This window comes from Camelus dromedarius, chromosome 7 (genome assembly GCF_036321535.1).
Source record: "Camelus dromedarius isolate mCamDro1 chromosome 7, mCamDro1.pat, whole genome shotgun sequence".
NCBI classification, from domain to species: Eukaryota; Metazoa; Chordata; class Mammalia; order Artiodactyla; family Camelidae; genus Camelus; species Camelus dromedarius.
The window spans coordinates 83,998,562-84,020,993 of record NC_087442.1 but is presented as its reverse complement, the minus strand read 5'-3'; the positions used below and the strand labels follow the sequence as shown (position 1 = coordinate 84,020,993).

The window sequence follows — 22,432 nt, the reverse complement described above, 5'->3', positions numbered from 1 at the left end:
CCCCAGAAGAAAAAAACATAGCATTGCTCTGACCCTCTTGGCTCCACTGGGTCACCTCAGTGCAGAGTCCTCCGAGAAGGCAGGGGAGGTGTGGCCAGGGCTGTGGCATCAGCAAGAAATGCAGCTCAACAGCCGCGAGTCCCCCACCTCCCTCTCCTGTAGGAAGGCGGGAGGGGCCCTGCTTTCCCTTCCCTCTGCCAAGACCTTGGTGGCTCAGGGCGCTCATCAGCACCTGGATGACCGCACACCGTCGTCAATGTCTAAAGGGGCCGATCCAAGTAAACCCGCAGAGCGAGAGCCAGGGACAGCCAGCAGGATAAAGCCAACCTCGCCTGTGGGCCCCGGGAAAAGGCCTTCTATCCCTTCCCTGCACCTTGGTAAGAGAGCCCTCTGGGTCCTCCACCAGCCCGGATGTGCAGTCAGGCACGGTCACTGCGCTCCTGCACCCAGAAGCCGAAGGCGACTGCTTCCTGTCACCTCAAAGAAGGTAAAACCAGAGAATACAAGACGCCAACGTGCAGCCTCAGCAGGGAAACATCGCCGGGCACAGGAGCGAAACCCAAACCCACTGTCACATCAGACCGAGATGTCACTTTCTGTTGCTTGTGATTGCGCTGTGGCTGACAGCGGCCAGAACCCACAGCGGGCCTGGCTCTGACCAACACTCACAGAAACGAACATACGTGTCACCAAACGTTTAGTATAAGCTCTTGTTTCTGTTTCTCCTCTGCATGGCGGAAGTTCAGCTGTAGGCCACACCGATGGAGGATGGAGAGGGACAGTGACTGCCCTATAAAGGCAGGTGGGGTCTTGGGGTCTCCCAGGAGACCCTTCAGGACCAGCCCCACACCCACCAAGATGCTCAGCTCTGCAGCTCTAGGTCAACCGACAAGCAAACAAAAGCCACCCACATACAAACCTTCTGCAAAGTGAGCCCCAACACCCCTCCTGCTCCTCGGCTCACACTCCTTCCCCCCGAATACTCAGCCCTTGGATATGTGCCTTCTACTCCCCTGACCCACTACAACCAGTACTGGAGTACCCGCTCCCTGCCCTGGAGTACCCGCCTTGCTCCCATCCCAACGCAGCCCCTCGGTGCTTCTTGCCGGGAGGGTGAAGCGATGCTGCTGCGAGACCCACAAGGCGGCTAAAGATCAAAGCTGGATGGTGTGCACGTGGGGCTTCACTTACTTCTCTCTGCTTTTGTTTATATTTGAAACTGTCCATAACGTTTTTCTGTTAAGGGTGAGTATAGCTCCTGCCTACCGCTACTTACACTTAAGCTGAGACGAGGTAAAAAGCATGAAAAGTTAAACGAGACAAGATCATTGATACCAGCACCATAAGGACAGCATCACCTCTGCAGTCTCACAGACGAACTGCAGCCGGGACAGCGCTCCTCACCGGGCCCCACGACGGCCGATCCCAGCTCTCAGAGCGAGTGCCCCTGGGGTCCTGTCAGGCTTCCTTCTCCTGGATGCCACAGGAGCTGCCAGCCCCAGCACGAATTAAGCCAGGGGAAGAAACAGTGGGGGGCACTTCCAGTGAAATCATGAGGGGCAAGGTCCGGACCAGACAGTCGCCACATGGGGCTCGTGTGGACACGGTGGGAAATGGTCATCCACAACTTGCCAGACAAGCACCGCTACTAAACTTTAAGTTGAAAGTGATGCTGGAAATTGAGTAGTGTAAGCATCACGTTTCACCAGCCCAACTGCGGGCAGGCCAGGCCAGGTCAGACTGGACTGTGATTGCCTCTCTGGCTGGCATCCCAGGCGATCAGATGGCACACAGATGACTCTTCAATCCTGTTCTGCTTAATTGCTTACCTGCACAGAGAGGCTCCCAGTTCCCTATGATGAGCAAGGCACTGCCTAGGGCTGTGGAAATATCAAGGCATGTAACATAATGATACACAGATGATCTATGTCCGAAATTGGCCAGAAATAAACCTCCCTCCCTACACCATTTCTACCTGATAACCTCACAAAGTTCAATCTCCCGAATCGTGCCCAGCTGGGGCTCAGCCCCAGGGTTGATTCTGAATCTGATGGCACAAGAAAACAGCTCAGCTCGATCTGTTTGCTGTCCCACCTCGTTACTCCTCTACACCTGGGAGCAACAGGAAACCAGTTCTAAGACGAAGGGTTTTTTGCAAGGTCAGCCTCTCACCAAGAAACCTGTGCCAAATCTCCAAATCCACAGACCACAGGCAACCCACGCTGGTATTTTAATGCTGGGGAACAGGTCATAAAACCACAGTCTGCACACTGAATCAGTCTGTGTTGGCAGGGACCTGGAGCCCAAGTCCTGCAACCTACCTTCAGGAGAGACCCTCTGCCGGCCAATAAGCCACATCTGCCTGACCGCTGCCGGCCAAGGACACAAGGACGGCCCACTGCAGATGCTTCTAAGGCTCGAGGGCTGGCTTTCTCTATGCTGAGCCCCACTCCGTCTTCCTCTACTTTTACCTCTTGGGACCCAGCGCCCACCCAGGACCCCAGGACCCCAGCAGCCACAGGGAAGCAAAATAAGCCAGGAACTGGGACGGCCCTGCAGGTGAAGGAGACCTCCACCCTCAAGCAGGTCACTGTCAAGCAGCGGGGAATGAGCCCAAAGCAGATGAACAGGGACTCAACTCATGAAAACTGCCAGCCAGATGCCTCTGGTGCACTTCAGTACCGAAATGCCGTGTTTTTTAAGGAGCTACCCTGGCAACATGGCACGGCCATGTGAAAAACAGTGGTGCCCACCCGCCGTGGCTGACAGGCTGGTGGGGGCGAGGGGAGCTGCCTCTGCATCCCGGGCCCCCCACACAACCACGTGGCCAAGCGTGAACTTGGCATGACTGATCTGGGATCAGACACAGCTTCCCAAACTCAGACCTCAGCCTTGAATACACCAGGCACCGCATCCTTTTTTTTTTTTTTTTTAAATGTCCCAAATAAGTATAACCAGTGGATGGGCTTTCCTAGAAAGTGGAATGTTGAAACTATTACATAAACACATCCTAGCAAACCTGCAGCTTTCCTCTGCCACCTCATCCCGTTTCAGTGCAGAATGGGGGCGGCTGCGCCACCCAAGGACAGCAGGCATGTGGCACCGAGGAGATGCACATTAAGCTCCCTCTGCAGGGGCTGGAAAGTGCACACAGCTGGGGGATGGGGGATGGCAGGCACCGTGGGAGCCTCTCAGCTTTTCGAGACACAATGAACAAGTGGGCATCTCAGTGCTTTGGACTCATGCTGCTTTTAAACATGAAAATGAAAAGGGAAGTTTTAGTTAAAAAAATATAGTGAGAAACAATTGAGGATATTCTGCAAAGACCTAAATCTAAGACCAGATACATCCTAGAGGAAAACACAGGCACAACACTCTTTGACATAAATCACAGCGATATTTTTTTGGATCCGCCTCATAAATTCATGGAAATAAAAACAAAAATAGACAAATGGAACCTAATTACACTTAAAAGCTTTTGCACAGTGAAGGAAACCATAAATAAAATGAAAAGACAACCTACAAAGTGGGAGAAAATATTTACAAATGATGCAGCCAACAAGGGATTAATTTCCAAAATATACATGCTTACACAGCTCAGTAAAAATAAATAAATAAATAAAAATTTTAAAACGGGCAGAAGATCTAAATAGGTATTTCTTCAAAGAGTACAGATGGCCAACAGGCACATGAAAAGATGCTGAACATCACTAATTATTGGAGAAATGCAAATCAAACTACAATGAGGTACCACCTCACACTGGTTAGAATGGCTATCATCAAAAAGTCTACAAATAATAAATGCTGGAGACAGTGTCAAGAAAAAGGAACCCTCATACACTGTTGGTGGGAATGCAAATGGGTGCAGCCACTAAGGAGGACAGTATGAAGGTTCCTTAAAAAACTAAAAATAGAGTTACCATATGACCTAGCAATCCCATTCCCAGGCATAAGTCCAGAGGAAACTCTAATTCAAAAAGATACCTGCACCCCAGTGTTCGTAGCAGCATTTTTTACAACAGCCAAGACATGGAAGCAACCAAACTGTCCATCCACAGATGAATACATAAAGAAGTCCTGGTATATTTATACAATGGAACACTACTCAGCCATAAAAAGGAATGAAATAGTCATTTGCAGCAACATGGATGGACCTAGAGATTATCATACTAAAGTGAAGGTAGTCAGAGGAAGACAAATGCCATATGATATCACTTATATGCGGAATCTAAAAAAATGACACAAGGGAACTTACTTACAAAACAGAGAGACTCACAGACATAGAAAACAAACTTATGGTTATGGGGGAGGGGAGGGAGGTTTGGGAGTCTGGGATTGGCAGATATCAACTACTATGTACAGAATAGATAAATAACAAGGTCCTACTGTACAGCACAGGGAACTATATTCAATGACTTGTAACCTGCAATGAAGAAGTATATATAAATAACTGAATGACGACGCTATATACCAGAAACTAATACAACATTGGAGATCAACTACACTTCTATTTTTTTAATGTGAAAAAAAATATTCTGAGAGACAGAATCAGGATTCCTTTAAACAATCATGGATTCTTTACTTCACCGGACCATCCTCCAAATCAACACAGAAGTTTAAAAAGTGGTTTTAGCTTGGGCGATTGTTCATTCTTCATCCAACTTCACTCAAGTATTTTTATTGAGCGCTAATGTTCCTCACCAGCAAAATGATCTCATGATCTTTGACTCCAAAAGATCAAAAGGGCAACTCAGCCCCTGGAAGAAGCACCACGCTGGGTGCGGGCTCTCTTCGTGAATGGAGCCGCGGCACTGAGTGCATCCTGGGGTCCATCTGTGCCCGAGTCTCTCGGCAAGAAACAGGGTGTTGAAGGAAGCGGCTGAGCGGCCAAGGCACAGAACCCGGGAGGGAACACAGGGCTCTGGAGGCACCGTCCTGCACTGTGCAGACTTCTCCTGGGGAACACACGCTGCTCCCTAGAACTGTGTGGAACTTTCTGAACTGGCTCGGGAACGATCCCTGGATCCTTAAAATATTCTTGCAGTATTTTCGATCTTACACTTGAAACAACTTTTGAAGCTGGAAACCTCAAATGTAGCTCTTAGTTAAACACACATACACACTGACTCTGGCCCACTTAGCATCTTCCTAGAGGAAGGCTCAGGGGCCAGGCTGGCCTTGGGTATCGTTACATTAAAGCTTGACTATAATCTCAGTCGGGGTGGCCAGGCTCTGAGTTAACAGCATCTCCTAAGCAAATTCTCAGAGGCTAGGCTAACTTCTCCATCAGAGTGTCTGTTTATTAATTTCCAGTAAGAACTGCATGTGCTGAAAGAATCAGTACAACCACTCGTGGGACAGTGGCCTCAACTTAGGGACCAAAGTCAATAACAAGGTGACACGTATCAACTCACCCCATGGGTACAAAGCTCAGCTCAGCAGGTTCCGAAGAAAGTACGTGGCAGTGAAGAAGGAAACACGCGCTGGGCACGGTTGGTGTTGAGGCATCTTTATTTAACTGTCTAGTCAGTAACACAAAACCCTGAACAAAGACTTCAAGTGCAAGGCCCTGGGGTCCTTAGGTTCAGCATTCAGCAAACGTCTGGTGGGTACTTAGTCTGTGCCCAGCACTGAGGCTGTAACGTGAGGGAACCCCGTCCCTGCCCCAGGGAGCCCTGCTGCCCAGGGAGAGAGAGGGTGACTGCCCGGTGGTGATCAGGCTACTGACAGGACTACGCCTGGGGGAGACACCAAAACCAGAGTGTGGGCCGGGCAGAGCCACGGTTCTGTGCAGCTGGGCGAGTCAGCAGCCACTCCCCAGATTCACACCTGCCCCAGGTGCACAAGGTCCCCCGACAAGTCCCCTCCTAAAAGCGCCACTGTTCAGACCTTCGTTGTAACATCACCTGTCTTAGTTGCAACGAACTTCCAGCACTTACTGCAATGCAAATCAACAGATTGGCTAGCTTTTTTAAACAAGTTAAGTACTTAAGTGCCTACCAACAGAAAAATGAGCCTTTCTTAGGTGCTGCAGAGGCCTAAGCAGGACACAGCCCGTGCCCCCAGACCGTCCACAGACCGCAAGTTCCCCGTCTCAGGACGAGGCGTGAGCCAGACTTCCTCCACTGCCGCCGACCTGCTCCCCTGACACACACATGGCGCCTGACCCGCCATGGGGCGGCGAGGCCCCTTCTGCTGGGTTCTGGTGCACAGCACCCCTCGTACCCCCGTGGGCGTCACAGATCAAAGTCTCGGCGCCAGTCTGCTGACTGCGAGTGCGCTTTCTTGACCTTTTCCCTAAACCATCTTCCAATTCAGATCTTGGGTTCTAACTGACTACAAATCTCTATGAACATTGCTGTTCCCCAGCAGCCATGACACCTGCAGCCTCTCAGTCCTTAAGGTGAGATGGTTGAACCCAGCAACCTACAAACATCTCCTCGTCAGGCTCACCGGCCACCCAGACCCGGAAGCCGGCATAACCCTCCACCCCACTTTTCCAAAGCAGAGGTCACAGGACCAGGTCAGCCTAGCTCACAAACACACTCTAGAGGGACCCAAACAATCATCCTAGATGGCTCTTTCCACGCTGGGTTTGCACCTACCTCGTTCTCCATGGAACACCCCGTCGGAAAGTCTGTTTGAGGAGATATTTCTTTGGAGGAATTCTGGTTCCTCCCCCTCTGCCGATAGTTACTGTGCATTCTCCTCTGTTCACTTCTGATCTTGTTGAAAAATATGGTCAGATGTTAGCCCTCCCTCTGAAAAAAACATGTGAATGAACAGGAAGACCAGAAACCACAGCTTCCTTCTGCAAACCCCACTGAAGCTGTTTATGGTTTTTACAAAAAGTTTAAGAGGCAGGCAACACCCTGAAAACTGCTGGCAAAAATCTAAACAGCCTGCGTGCATGAAAGGATGCAAAGTAAACCCGCACATCTTTACAGTAAACCAGCACCTCCTTCTGACTAAACCAGCGCATCTTCTAACTAAACCCAGTGCATCTTCTTACTAAACCAGCACATCTTCTAACTGAACTCAGTGCATCTTCTTACTAAGCCAGCACATCCTCCTTACTAAACCAGTGCATCTTCTATCTAACAAGCACATTTTCCTTGCTACCTCCAGCATGCAGAACCCATGGGTGGTCTCCCCATATTTCTAGCCAATACTGTGTAGTCAGTTGAGGGACACTATCCTGGAAGTTCGACCATCCTGCAAACGCCAAAGTTAGAAAGAGTAAACAAGGAAACTGAGAACACTGCTGGGGCTCCCCCTCCTGGCTGTGCGGCATCGCCTACATGGTGAGACCCGCTGACCTGGCTGTTGTCTGCTTCAGGGCACAGGAGACAGGGGGCTGGCTTGGGCAGAGCACACCTTCTTCATGACCCTCAGCCTGCAAAAGCCTCTACCTGCCTCCAGGACTCTTGAGTTTGCAACACAACTTTGAAACTAAAGACTTTATCCCTGAGCAAGCTCACTTCAACTTCCTCAGGGTCCAATCTTAACCTGAAAAGAAGAAGTTGGTTGTGTTGCTAGTGAAGGCCCTTACACTCTCTGGATGTTCTAGAGTGGCTACAAACAGGAGAGGCTACTTAATTAAATGTTCTGCTGAATTACAGTGACCATATACACTCACAGATCAATAGCCAAACATAACGAGTACAATTTCATTAGATTCATTAATATTAAGTTAAGATTAGATTGATTCGATCAAAGTGCTAATTTTCAACAGTTTTCTGCCCATAAAAATGGCTATTGCATAGGATTCAACTTAAACTGTAACAAAGTTTAGTATTTCTTGATTCTGAAAAGAGTGCTTCACGCCAGTAACTTCATGTCTCGATTATTACTACATAAGCCACAGATGTACACCAGAAAAGCAGTACTGAACTAGCTTTGTTTGAATGCACATCTGGTATTGACCAAATTGTCCCTTTATCTCTTCAGAGACTCAGGGCACCATGTGCATCGTCTGGACTCCAATTTCTCCTTCCTTCTAAAAGCTGCCCCTGCCAGGTGGCCCTGACCTCCACTAAGGATGCTGAGGGGAAAGGGAAGCAGGAGCGAGATACAGACACCTCTGGATGCGAAGGGGCCCCCACGGCTTGTCTTGGTGACTGCTCCCTGCAGCTCCCCCTGCGTGCGACACATAGCTCTTTGGAAAGACCCGCAGCCGCCCCTCCAGGGGAAATGGACACACCTAAAAGAAGCCCACCAGCTGCACACACAGCCGACCTGCCCTGCTTTCACAGATGCAACAATCACCACGGTCAGCACGGAGAGAAGGGCTAGTGAGCACGCGAGCGCGAAGGAGAGGCTGGCTGGGGACTTAAACTGCAGAGTGCTCAGAGGCATTTCAGGAGAACTGCAGGCACAAATGCAGCTATGGGGTGGGCCGTAGGCGGGAGGGAGGGAGCAAGAAAAGCATCTTAGAGATTACAAATATAATTGCCAAAATAAAGAGTTCAATAGAAGAGCTGAATAATAAAATGGGCGTAGCTGACAGCCAAATTAGTGACCTGAAGGACGCAGACTTCTACGAATGAACATTTCAATCAATCTGACAGACAGCACTAATGCTGAACCCCAATTACCCAAAATGTTAGCCCCCAAAAGAATTCCATTCTCAGTAGGACTGTACAAAGAACCTGTACTCAGTGATGACCATACTTTGAATGCTGTCAACGAAAATGTGGAAATTTGTCTTCTTTCTTTTTATGTATTATCTACTTAATATCCTTGGTCTTACCTCGTGGTCCACAAAGCCCAAAACACTTACTACCTGGTCCTTTATGTGAAAAGATTGTCAACCCTATCCCAGAACATACAGCAAAAAACGAAAAATCAGAAAATATGAGAAAAATCAAAGGCCACGGAAGTCCGATCCACAAAGTCTCTTGGTGACCTTGGAGGAGACAGGACAGACAGAGCAAGGAGGCACCCAGACAACAGAATAGGCTGATGAACAACTCGGCTCTGCAGGCAGAAAAGGCCTGGCACAGGGAGGCTCACTGGGAGAGAGACACTCAGACCCATTCTCGTAAAAGTGCAAGATTTCAAGAGGAAATCTAAAGATTTCCTGTAAGGAAAAACGAAAAGGTTTCCTGGAAAGGAGCAAGGATCAGACAGAATTAGGTGCTTCATGCCAGCAGGGGACACAGTGATCCCTCCAAAGTTCCCAGGGCAAATTACTTTGAACCTAGAAGCTAATACAAAGCCAAACTGTCAATCAAGTTTAGGCAAAATAAAGTTATCTTCATATTTGCAGTGCCTTGGAATTTTTACATCTTAAAAACCCTTTCTGAAAAACATACTAGGGTATTACTACCAGGAAAAAAAAAAAGGTATAAGGGAGAAAAAGAAATGAACTCCAGGAAAGAGTGGAACTGACCCAGGAATGCATGCAATTAAAGAAATCCCAGGAAGATAATCATGCATCGATCCAGCAAAACAACTGACTCAAATTAAAACAGAACGGTAAGGGAAGGGATGTGTGTAGCTCAGTGGTAGAGTGCATGCTTAGCATGCACAAGGTCCTGGGTTCAATCCCCAGTATCTGCCAGAAAAAAAAAAAGTAGCAAGTCCCAAAGGAAAATGTGAGAAGATTCCATTACATATAATTATATGATTAAGATCCTAGTTCCTGATGATAAAAATGACTCTTTTGAAAGAAAAGCAATTTGTTAGAAACTCTAGAACACAGAAAGTTGGTCCAAAAAAAAAATCCACACATCATGATCCCAGTGAGAAACATACTAACCCATGGCCTGATTCTCCTGAACACAAGCATAGACTGACAGTCTCCATTTGACCGCAATGCTTGACACATTCTCCTTCAGAAATACAGATTCCGTGGCAAAAAAATTACATTTTCCACTCAGTCTAATCACACTATTTGAACTAGAACTCAGACTGTATTCAGGTACTAGGTGTGCTCATTGCTTCTGGGTGTTTTCAGTGGATGCACCTAAGAAACACATGGTTTTAAAAAGAAAACTCATGGGTGGGGAGGGTATAGCTCAGTGGTAGAGCACATGCTTAGCAGGCATGAGGTCCTGGGTTCAATCCCCAGTACCTTCGTTAAAATAAATAAACCTAATTACCTCCCCCCACCAAAAAAACAAACAAACAACAACAACAACAAAAGAAAACTCATGAATTCAAACTGATATTCTAATTCAAAATGAATTGAATAGAATTTTTTTTTAAGTTCTTTAACCTTACCCTTGTCTCTGTTTTACCCTTACGTGAAAAGTCTTGGCGCCTAATGACATGTTTAAATGATCGCTTCCCAAGACTGAGTCCCCCGCTGCCTGGTTATCCAGTAGCCCCGACGCTGGTGCACACTCATGGCCAGTGCTCGGGGTGGTAAGAACCAGGTCTCCTCGTCTCAGCAACCCCTGCGACGCCTTCCCAAAGCCCGGGTGCGGCAGGCGTCTGCTCGGTGGAGTCTGGGTGGTTCGTGTCTGGGTAACCTCAGCAGGCTGCCTCTCTGAGCCTGGCGTCCTTTGGACAGAGGTCCCAGGACTGAACCCAGCGACATCTGTGTGAGGCAAGCAAGCACTGCCTCCCCCCTGCACATCCCCTCTCCCAGCACACCCCCTTGGCCCCCCGTGGCAGGGAGGGACTCCTCACCTTCTCAAGGACCCCAAGCCCGCTGAGGGAGAGGTGAGACAGAAGACCAGCCCTGAAACTGATACTTAACCTCGCCCTAACTCAATCTCACCATCCCTCATTCTCTTGGCAACTTTCCCCTCCTCAACTATTTGGTCGCCCTGAGGTACAGATCATTCATTCAGAGAAGTCAAGTTAAACCCATCATCCTTTCCCTTCAGCCATAGCTTTCAAAGTAATGGGCATTCCTTAGAATCGCCCATGGCAAACAATACTTTAGTCATCATCTTATGAATGCTCCAATTGCACCATCCCTGACGAGCAGCGGTCTCTTCAAAGTGGACCCTGGAGGCCCCTGACGGCTCCCCCGACCTGGAATCAGCCACTGCTCCGAGGGGCGCTGCTGCCCCCTAGCGGGAAATGCTGGTGCAGACCCACCACTCCCCCAGGGTGCGCACTGCCTCATCCTTTCTGGGACTTTGTGACAGAGAGTGAGGAGGTCTTTTTCTTGGGGAAAGACCTCATGAGTCCATAGTGATATTTCCAATTCAAATTGAGGACTACAAGCTCATTAATTACCTTCTTTGCTATCACACATAGTGATAAGCCAGTGTGTAATGCTGTCAATGTAACCACAGGTTCACTTTACCCTAAAACAAACGGAACAGTTGCAAAATAACGATACCAGTATTATTACTAATAAAGTGATTACTGAAAACAATTGTTTAGGGGTTTTTTTTGTATTTCTTCTTGTCCATAGTGCTTGTCCCACTGCAGGCACACTGTCGGATTTCTATGATTTATTTACTTGAGATAACTCTTCTCTGTGAGGTTATGTGTTTCATTTGTTTATGCATTTCTATAAATTGCTCTTGATTTTTAAAGTGACTTTTTTAATATTTTGATTCAATTTGTAATACTGTGAAACATGACATGGTTCCAAACTCACAAGACCCATGCTGAGACTACCCCTCCCTTCTAGATGATTATCTAAGAAAGATCAGCGAGTACAGATCCACACGCACACACGGAAGCACGCGCGCAGGTGCACACACACGTCCCGGAGCCTGTGTGCGGGGCGGGGCGCTGCCGCACATCCCACCAGGTGGAGGAAGCACTGCTGAGGGAGCCCACGCCTTGCGGATGGAACAGGGCCACGATGAACGGCCAGGTGCACGAACCGCTTCGTATTTCTGCCAGTGCTTCCTGGGGGGAGGTCTGTGGCAGTGGGAGGCCGGGTCCGTCAGTGGGCCAGGCTGCAGCCCGGCACTGCCCCTTTGTGCTTTGCCAGGGGTTGTGCTGGCCGGCTGCTCATCCCTGACCACCCAGGGATTTCCACCGGCCTGCAAGGTGAGAAAGGGCGCTCCATGTGGTCTTAGTTCTCGCCAGGGTCAGAGCTGCCTTTTCACAGATTTGAAAGCCTTTTGCGTTTCTTTTTCAGTGAGCTGTCTGTTCCCACCCTTGGGCTGGCTTTTCCTCTCAGCCTTTGTTTTCCCTATTTTTAGATGATTACTATACACGGGATATTTACCTTTTGTTTTCTTCAGTTGCAATCTTTTTTCAATATGTTGTCTTTCTACTTTGCTTATGTTTATGTTATCAGATCTTCTGCTCTTTCCCCTCATTGCTCTGAATTTCAAATTAAGGAAGCTTCCTCACCTCCCAGATCACTGAAGAATTCACCCATGCTTTTGCCTAGCGCCTTTATGGCTTAATTATTCTGTTTGTATTTAAATCTCTGAACCATCTATTGTTCATCCTGGTGTACATGATTTTACCCTTTCCACATGTTTGTCAAGTTACCCCAATACCACCCATTCATCATTTCCCCACGGCTGCAAAATGCCATCTTACTGCGCACTCAGTTTCCCTACAGATCAGGGTCTGTTTCTGCATCTTCTCCTCTGTTCCTGCAGCTTATCCCGGGACAACCACGTAGCTTTCATCAGGGGCAGGACAGCATGACCCAACCTGGGGTTCCTCCCTCATCGCTCCTTTTCAGAGGTTGTTCTTGCTTGTTCAGAACAAAACTGATCTTTAAGTCAAGTGGTCTAGCTCCACTGAAAAGCCCAATGGTGTTTCTATCAGGGTCACATTATAAACTGACTCGGGGAGAACAGACACTGTGGCAATGCCACTGTCCCAGCCAAGCACAAGGTGTCTTGTACTTCAAGTCCATGCTTGTGAGTCCCAGGAGTCTCTCTCAGAGGGATTTTGAGCGTTTCTGTTCATTTTAATCCTAAAGTATATATCTGTAATCATAATCTTCTATGATAGGCTGGAGTTACTACAGAACAAAGGGAGAAGCCAAGGCGGCTGGAGGGGCTGAGCAAGTGGGCGGGAGGAGACAGCAGCTGGTCTAAGAGCCCAGCCTGGGATGCAGGAACAGGGGGTGGGGTTTGGGAAGGAGGACGAGGTCCAGGAGCCTGCCCCGCCCCCCCACATATTGCTGTCTTCACTAGAACCCTGGTTGTGGTTGTGCATTTGAGCTGCACTATTTCATCAGCCCATGTAACTGGCAGAGAAACTGCAGAGGCATTGAAGGCAGAGCCTGGAGGCTGGTGTAGGTGACCCTGCATGGAAAGGCCTGCCAAATGCACAGCTAAGAGTGACTGGCACCCCCAAAGGGGCCAAGACGCACTAGTGAACCCGTGTCCAGCCCCGAGGTCCCACCCAGTCAGGGGAACAGAAGCCACTGTTGCACGGAGCCTTCAAACAGCAGGGCTGCTGTCCCCACGATGCCTGGCATGGTAACGGGGCCTGAATGTGTTGCTGCTGCTGCTGCTGGCTCAGACACTGCTAGTGCCTTCCAAAAGAAAGCTGGGCCCCCCAGGAAGAAAACCAAAGTCAGTTTGCCTGCACCTGGCAGAGTGAGCAGTAGGCCTTTACTGCCTGAACTCTCCACCAGCCACCCAAAGCCGGCACGTGCCAAGGGGTGGTGGTGCTTCTTCCTCGTGGGAGTCGTAGCGGACTGACAGCTTCCAGAGGGAACCACCTGTGAGGCTGCATGCCATCCAACCACTTCTGTCTAAAGGGGCAGATCACGGGGAGAGCGAAGTCCAAGGCCTCACTTTCCCAGGTCACCTGTGAGCCATCTGGACAGCACCATAGGGAGCATGTCACACACTGTCCCCACAGTCACTAACAACAGAGAGGATGCCAACCCTCGATGGTCCCTTGGGATATAGAAAACGTTTCTCCTATAAGGAGAGGAGCACCCACGGAGGGAACTAGACGAAGGAGAAAAGCACCCACTGAAGGAAAAATGATGACAGCTCGACCACAGTTCTGACAAGTTCTCTCCCAACTGCCTTCTCGTAAGGCGAGACCCGCCCCAGAAATGCCTACTGAGAGACAGAAAGAACACCTCCACTTAATGGCAAAACCTAGCCACTTCCATAAACAGGCAGCTGCGCGTGGTCTGGACCGAGGGGAAGCAAGGTCCCCCTTACCCACACTGCCGGCTCAGGAGGGCCTCGCCCACCAGGCTGGACCCAGGTCACGGCTGGTAAAGATTGCCTTGCCCCCAAGGTGCACGGTCCACGGAAGCTGAGCTGTCTGCCTTAGTGCTCATGAATCTCCCACAGCCCAATGCACTGGACACAGTGACCAAGGGGCAGCCGTCCAGGCTCCCACCGTGGGACAGATGTGACGGCCAATCCGTGACTGGAATCTTCATGGAGCCCACATAAACACCCACAAAGAACCACTGCCACTGGCAAGGCCAATGGGCATCCCCAGTAGAACCTGGCCCCACGGTGATGGGCGACCAGAAGAGACTGGAATGGCCAACAGGATGGTCTTTTAAAATCTAGCCACATCCCTGGTGAGTAGACGGTCAGGAATGTGATGGAAGCAACACCAGAGATGTGCACAGAGACACCGAGCGCATGCTGAGAGAAAGGGCCGGGCAGTGTGCTCGCCACACTGCTTCTGTAGGGGCCACCACCTCAGTGTCAGTTCCCCTAGGGGTACACAGGCCCTCCTGTGCTAGTCTCGCAGTTTTTCTTGAGTTTGAAATTATTTCAAAATACAGATTCTTTAAAACACACATCAAAACAACACATTCTACAAGGGCACACACAAACAAAAGGACCCCCATTAAACACGAAAGGACGGTTGCCAAGGAAGGAGGGATATGAAAGAGGAGGGGGGGGACTGGGGAGCAAAGAAAATGAGCAGATAAATGAATAAATAAAATAAACAGAAAGCACCAGGGAGGCCTGGCAGGGAACAATCATATGTATGATCAACTTAGCCCTCTTTGTCTGAGATCCAAAAAATGGAAGAAAGAAGGCAGGGACGGGAGAACGGGGTATTCCACTGCTGAAAGGGGGCATTCGAGGAGACAAGGCAGGCCGACGTTTCCAGGCCCTTTTCCGAAAAAGGCAAATCATGCCTCCTCCCCAAAATAGACGTGGCACTGGGGACCCAAGCACGTTTCTTACGATGTGGAGGATCCAGACATAAGGATTTCCCGAGCAGTATTCCTGGCATATTTGGGGTAATAAAATACCACCAACAGGACGTGTTGCAACAAGTGTTTCTGCCTCTGGTAGTTACAACAAAAATACAGCTCTGAGAGGGAACCAAAGTTCACACACACACAGGAGGGTCACTCCAGAAATGGGGTCCACAGGTGTCTGTTCAAAACAAGTACTAAAACACAACCGGGATCTTTAGAAGATTCACAACCAGTTACCTTGACTCCTCGACCTCCTTCCGGGCTAAGTAACTCCACTCCTGATGCTTACCTGGAAGGCATGCTTCATCTCGGGCTTGTCTCTACATGTGCCCAATGCTGCTACAGAAACCTGTGCTGATTAGCACGGAGAAGCCCAGTGGGCCTCGGCTTCTGCAGCAGCAACAGGACCACATGATGCGGAGCTGGGCTGAGGTGGGGAGGGGTGGTACGGAGAACGCGCTCACTCTGCCCAGTGTACATCCTGACCCACCGCTCTCCGCCCTTCTAAATGCACTCAGGCCTCTCAACCTCACAGCACTAAGACACCCCCCAGATCCACCATCAGATGGTGAGGGAGATTGAGGAAGGAAGCAACAGCTCCCCAGAAATCACTGTACTCAGTGGGCCCTGAACAAGTGTTTGAAATAAATGACACCAAAGAAATAAGACTGTGGGGGGGGGAGGGTGTCGCTCAAGTGGTAGAGCGCGTGCTTAGCGTGCATGAGGTCCCAGGTTCAATCCCCGGTACCTCCTCTAAAAACAAACCAACCAACCTAATTACCTCTCCCCAGGGGAAAACAAGGAAGTAAGACTGTGTATACAAACACAAAAGTATACACACATGGGAAGGCAATCTGAAAAGCTCTAATAGTTGTTTCTAGCAGATAAGATTTTTTCCATTATTCTTATATTTTGCTATTTTTTTCTAAGATGTAAGTGGAGTTTTTAACTTAAAAAAAAACCTTTAAGTGCACTTTGGAAAATAAAATCCAAAATTATTAGCTAATACCATTTTCATCAGCTTGGTAAATTTTCAACAGTTTGGTAATGTGCTACGTGGGCGTGGATATTCAAAAACAAGCACTCTCACAAATTGTTAAGAATAAAAACTGGTACACTCACTATGGGGAACAAATTGTCACTATCTATAAAATTACAAATATACATAAGCTTCCCTGACAACTGCATTTTCAGGAATCAATCCTGTAGATACACTTACACACGTGTTAGGTTAGTAGAAGGCTAATAACTGCATTTTTTGTTAGAGCAAAATGATAATCTAAAAGTCCATAAATAGGCTACTGTTTGAAGGAATTATATTAAACCACAGAAGAAAATGCCATTCAGCTCTTCAGAAGAAGAAAAAAACTATATACCCATAATGAAAGATCTCCAAAAAATATTGTCAAGAAAAATAACCCCAAAGAGGTTCCTATTCTCAAAACAGAGTAGATGGTATCAGAACAACCCTCTCACAGATTAAGGTTATGACCTCTAGGATCTAGAAGCAATAACACCCCAACTGCAATAAGCACATCTACTAACCAGATCTTGGTTTCTAAATATCATTTCCACTGAATACAATCAGCGCTCCTTGGACAGGTTCAGGGCTGGACAGGAAAGTATCAGATTACCCAGGAACAATTTTGTAGCAAATGTAAGCAAGAGCTCAAAGAATACTAGGGATTTGTCACAAGACACCAGATACACAATAATATAAATATACTTAACATGACTGAACTGTACACTTAAAAATGGTTAAGATGGTAAATTGAATGTTAGAGATTTTTTACCACAATGAAAAATAAAGACACTAGAGTCAGTTTAAAGTAGCTCCTACTATCTAAACTTGGGACAATTTGAGCTTCACAGTAAATAATGATAATACAGGATTATAATCTTGTGAGTAGAATAAGAATAAGAATTTTAAAATAGAGAAATCTGGCAAGTGATCACAGCTGAGGCGAATCGACATCAATCAACAAGTTTGGATGGAGTACGTGAATTAGACGGTAATATTGATGATGTTAATTCCTGATTGCCATGGTCTTAGTGATATGAGGTTGGAGTGTCCCTGTACTGAGGAAATACGATCTGAAGGACAAAGGACCACGGGGCATCATGTCTGCAATTTAACTGTAAATGGTTCAGAAATGTTAAAAATTAGGGAATCTGGATGGAAGGTATATGAGTGGTCTGTGTACTACTTCTCCAACTTGTACATAAATTTAAAACTATTTCAGGGGGAGGGTACAGCTCAGTGGTAAAGCACATACTTACATGTACAAGGTCCTGGGTTCAATCCCTAGTACCTCCATTAAAAAAAAAACAAAACGATTTCAACAGAAAAAGGTGACAAATCAATTGAAAAAATCATATAATGTTGAATTTATAACATGTATAGAAATAAAATGTGTATCAAAAGTTATACAAATGAAAGGAGGAAGTATAAATGGAATGGTACTTCTGAAAGGTTCTTACACTAGATAAGAAAGGTTATGACATTAATTTACGGCAGTCAGTGACAAGTTATGGATGCATATTGTAATGCTTAGAGGAGATACAGCAGAAGAGCAGTTAGCAATAGAATGGAATACTAAAAATAGTCAACCCAAAAGAAGACAGAAAAGGAGAAACAAAGGAATAAAGTGCAAAGAGAAATAGAAAACAAATAGCAAAATGGTAGACAAATACAACCAGATCAACAATTACATTAAATATAAATGGCAAAATTAAAAGGCAGAAGTTGTTACCCTAGATTAAAAAAATTAACAACTATGCTATTCATGAAAGACACACCATACAAACATACAGCATAAGAAAGCTGCTGTGACCATATTAATATCAGACAAAGTAGATTTCAAACTAAGGATTATTGCCAGAAATAAAGATGGTCATTTCATAATGAAAAAGAGCCGTTTCAAGACATAATAATCCTACCAAAAAATATGAAAACAAATATATGTCTGTATATGCATGATGGGACACTGTGCTGTACACCAGAAATTGACACACTGTAATTGACTGTACTTCAATTAAAAAAAAAAAAAAGACAAAATAATCCTAAATGTGTATGTTCTTTAGAGCAGAGCTTAAAAATACATGAAGCCAAAATGAACAGAACTACAGGGAGAAACAAGTGAATCTAAAACAATAACTAGAGATTTTAACACCCTTCTCTCTCAACACCTGATAGAATTAGCAGACAGAAATTCAGTAGGGAATATTCTGGCAGTGTTTTATAAAGTTAAATATGTAGTTACTATATAATTCAGCAATTCCACTATTAGGTATTTGGCCGAGAGAAATGACAACATGTTCACGCGATGAGTTGTTCACAAACACTTATAGCAGCTTTTCATAATAAAACTAAAAAGAACCCAAATGTCGGACAGCAAGTGACAGATGAATTGTGGTATATACATACAACAAAATACTACTCAGCAGTAACTGACACATGCAACATTATGGATGAACCTCAAAAACATTACGCTGAATGAAAGGATCCTTGCACACGAGAATATACATATATTGTATGAATCCATCTGTATGAAGTTCTAAAACAGATAGGACTAATCCAGACAGAACTAATCGACAGTGGAAACAGAACAGTGGTTACCTGGGAAAGGGACTTCTAAGAGGCATAAGGGAAGTTTCTGACTGATGGCAATGGTCTATTTCTTGGCAGGAGTTTGGGTTACACAGGTGTATGCATTTTTTAAAATTTAGCTAATGTACATTTAAGATGTGTACATTTCACTAAATATAACTTTAACAGCAAAAGAAAATTATAAACAAATACTGAACTCTAGTTAATAATACGCCTGCTGAAGTGTTTAGATCAAAGTGCACTGATGTCTGCAATGTACTTGAAATGCATCAGAAAAATAAAACAGGTTGACGGATGGATAGAGGGATGAGGAGATGGGTAGATATGGATAAAACAAGTACAGCAAACATTATGGTAGAATCTAGGCAGTGGATGTCCTAGGTACTTCCCGTAAAAATTCTTCTGACTTCGGTGTATTGAGAACTTTTCGTAATAAAATGCGAGGTGGGGGTGCTGCTGGAAAAAGCAGACTGCGGCTATATATTCCTCTTCTAAGGAGCAGGGCTGAAGGTGTACAACGTGAAGGGAAAGGAGCCTTAGAAGAGAGCGTGAAATAGGTCTGACATTAGATGTACCACAGGCAGGTCTGCTTCAGCTACTGTGCGTTATCTCAGAACATAAAACGTTAAGTGCTATTTACAGCAACACATCTAGTGGCAACAATAAAACACTTAGACATGGTGAGACCTGGAACATTTCCTTATGTGTAACAAGTAAGATAACACACTTGACATATACGTCAGTCTGAGGCATTAAATTAATAAAACTGCATCCCCATCATGTAAAGAGCAAGGGAAAGAATGGAATATTCTAAACCACACCTGCTGTAGAATTAACAATAATGACACACAGGAAGCATGTTAGATTTGGGTAGGAAATGGCATGTAATTTCAAACTATAGGATGGATAATAAAGATTCAAATAAATAGAAGTCTCTCTCTTCTTCTCAGAGTCACAAGTAACAATATAAGTGAAACAGCATCTCCCACCCTGAGTGACACTTCCACACCAGGTTCTCCTGAAGAACAGTAATGCAACAGGGTCAGAGGGACCGGTTTTCTCACTTTCAGAATTCGGCTGTTCTTTCCACCTCCTGGATTACAAGATACACACTGCAGTTCACCATCCTAAGCCTCGAACAAAAGCCCAAAGTCCAACTTCCTGCTGCACTTATTAAGGAGGATTATTCTCGTTGTGCTGCGCACATCTAATGCCTGGGATCAAATGCCCTCTTAACATAATCCAGAAAACTGCTACTGTTCAGGCACACTTAGGAGGAAAAACTGTAACGGTTTTGGCACTGGACTGAGCTAAGGGAGAAATGTCCTTTTTATTTCGACTAAACTGACAGATCCAAATCTAAACTCCCTCACAACTGCGTGACTGTTAAAACTGAGCGCCACATTTGAAGAAGTGCCACTGTCCTTGGACTGAGGGGTAAGAAATAGTGAACGGAGAAGCAGAAAGTGCCAGCAAAGACCATGGGTCAGGACAATGACACGGAGGCTCAGCCCAATCCCCTGCTACAAACCCCTGGGGGGAGTGTGAGGCTTGGGGCCCATGCATAGTAGGGTGCAGGTGGCCCCTCCACTTTGAGTAGTCTGTCCATGTCTGAGGTGACAGTGGAGGCCAGGTCCTCAGAACCTCAGGGCTAGACTGAGACCAAGTCCCACTGAAAGGAGTCCTAGCACAGGACCAGCCACCTTAGAGTCCTGTCCTATCAGCCTGATGTCTAGGATCTGCTTCAAAATAACCTGCTTAGTCTGCCTTCACAAAGCACCACACACCTGGTGGCTTTAACAGCCCACATTTATTCTCTCCCCGTCCTGGAGGCTGGAAGTCTGGGACCAAGGTGTTTGGTTTCTCCTGAGGCCTCTTTCCTTGGCTCAGGGACAGCCATCTTCTCCCTGGTCCTCACACTGTCCTTCCTCTGTGTGCATCTCTCTGGTGTCTCTGTTCAAACTGCCTTTTATGAGGGCGTCAGTCACATGAGATTAGGGCCCACCCGACTGACCTCGTTTAGCCTTAATCACCTCTTTAAAGGCCCTATCTCCAAAATATAGGCCCATTCTGAGGTGCTGGGGGTCAGGGCTTCACCATACGAAGCGTGGGGGAACACAATTTTGCTCGTGACACCTGGGGAGCAGGGATGGATGAGGAAAACCTGCACCTGAAAAGACAGCTGACAATACTGACAATATTCAACACTGGGGTACGGGGGCTTCATTAGGAAGTTTTCTCTACACTTGCACGTGATGTCTTCATAACAGAAAGATTTTCTTATTCACTCTTATCAAACCACACTTCCTACCAGTCTGCCGTCACCTGTCCTCTGAGCTCCGCTTCAAGCTCTGCAGCCACAGAGCTCGCCTGTCCCCCAGCATCTGGGCCTGGCACGCAGTCAGTACCGACCGACAGTTCTTCAAAGAATAACAGAGAACCTCCAGCGGCTTCAGCTGCACCCAAGACCAAAACCAAACTCCCCTCATCCCACACCCCAGCCCCAGTGCCCTCCCAGCACTTCGGGGCCTCAAGTCTCCACCTCTCCTGCTTCTGATCATCACATACATGGTCCCGTGTAGAATCAGCAGATGCCTGTGTCTCTCTGGATATGCTGGCACCGGCCCTCTGTCATTCTCTAACATTGTGTGAGCAGTTCACTCTCCAAGTAAAATGCAATGTCCTTAGCCCTTCCACTGTACTAAGCACGTAATAGGCACTCAAATAAATAAATATGATGATTTCACGCCGATCAGCTAAATCTGTAGTAACTTAACTGAATCACACCACAGAGTGGTAATGAGGATGGGACAGTTGGGTTATTATCGCCGGCAGAAATGAAGAATCAAAAGACCAACAGTAACCGCAGTGACCAAACCGACTGAGCACAGAAGGCACCTGTCCCCGACCTCATGGGGCAGAATGCTGACGGCCCCTCTCATTTCAGAGCGGCCCCTACTGCAGCACTATTGCTTATACAAATGTTTCCTCTGCACTATCTTCCTCTTAAACGATGCCTGGAGCAGTAACAGAAAAGCACTGTGAGATTCTGATGTGCTTTCTGAATCTAAATTATTTTGGTCAGTGGGTTACCACTCTGACAAAGGAGACCAGGGAGTCCACAGTTCCTAATGCTGAAAATTAATACATACACGATACTGTGCAAACAGTCATTCTCCAAACCAGAAGAGGAGCGAGCCTCACAGTTGCCAGTTATTTGGGGCTCGCCTACTGACCACCTGACCCAGGTCTCTGCCAGGGACCTCCTGCGGTGGTCCTCCTGCTTCCTAACCCCAGGGCACCAGACTGCCACCCAAGAATCGCTGTGACAGCTCTCCGACAGAAAAGACAAAGCAAGGTATAGAGGCCCAAATTCACTTTGTTAACTCATATTATGACTATGGCAGCTATGGAATCAATTCAGTTATAAAGGCAATTTAGTAAGTCGTGACCAGCAGTTAAAAAAAAAAAAAAAACAGCAATGAAATCAGGGAGTGCATTGCTTGTAGTAAGAATCCTGTCTTTAAACTTTCACTTGAGCTATACAAATACTTACGTGTACCCGCACATACCTGTGGAGAAGGTATGGCTGCCTGAGGGCTGCTGGAACTTAGCTCCAGTGCCCAGGTCCTCACAGACACTAGCTGAGAGATGATTTGACAAGTACATGGGCCAATAACTGGGGGCCCATAACCTAGAGGGTTTTTTCCTCCCCAGTTTTGACATGGAAATTTCAAAAA

At 46.9% G+C, this 22,432-nt stretch overlaps 1 protein-coding gene across 6 annotated transcripts in view; it reads right to left on the bottom strand.

Annotated features, from left to right (window-relative positions):
* Nucleotides 1-22,432, bottom strand: part of CCM2 (CCM2 scaffold protein) — a 56,006-nt gene that overhangs the window by 30,101 nt on the left and 3,473 nt on the right. For 3 of the 6 annotated variants that reach the window (XM_031454574.2, XM_031454575.2, XM_064487753.1), the window contains one exon: nt 6,606-6,761. The exons of 2 other annotated variants lie outside the window; for them this stretch is intronic. In XM_031454574.2, the coding sequence (XP_031310434.1) occupies nt 6,606-6,704 (99 nt within the window). In that variant the 5' untranslated portion in view covers nt 6,705-6,761. Of the gene's footprint in view, nt 1-6,605; nt 6,762-22,432 lie in introns of those variants that run through there. One more of the 6 variants, XM_064487752.1, reaches the window with a different exon arrangement.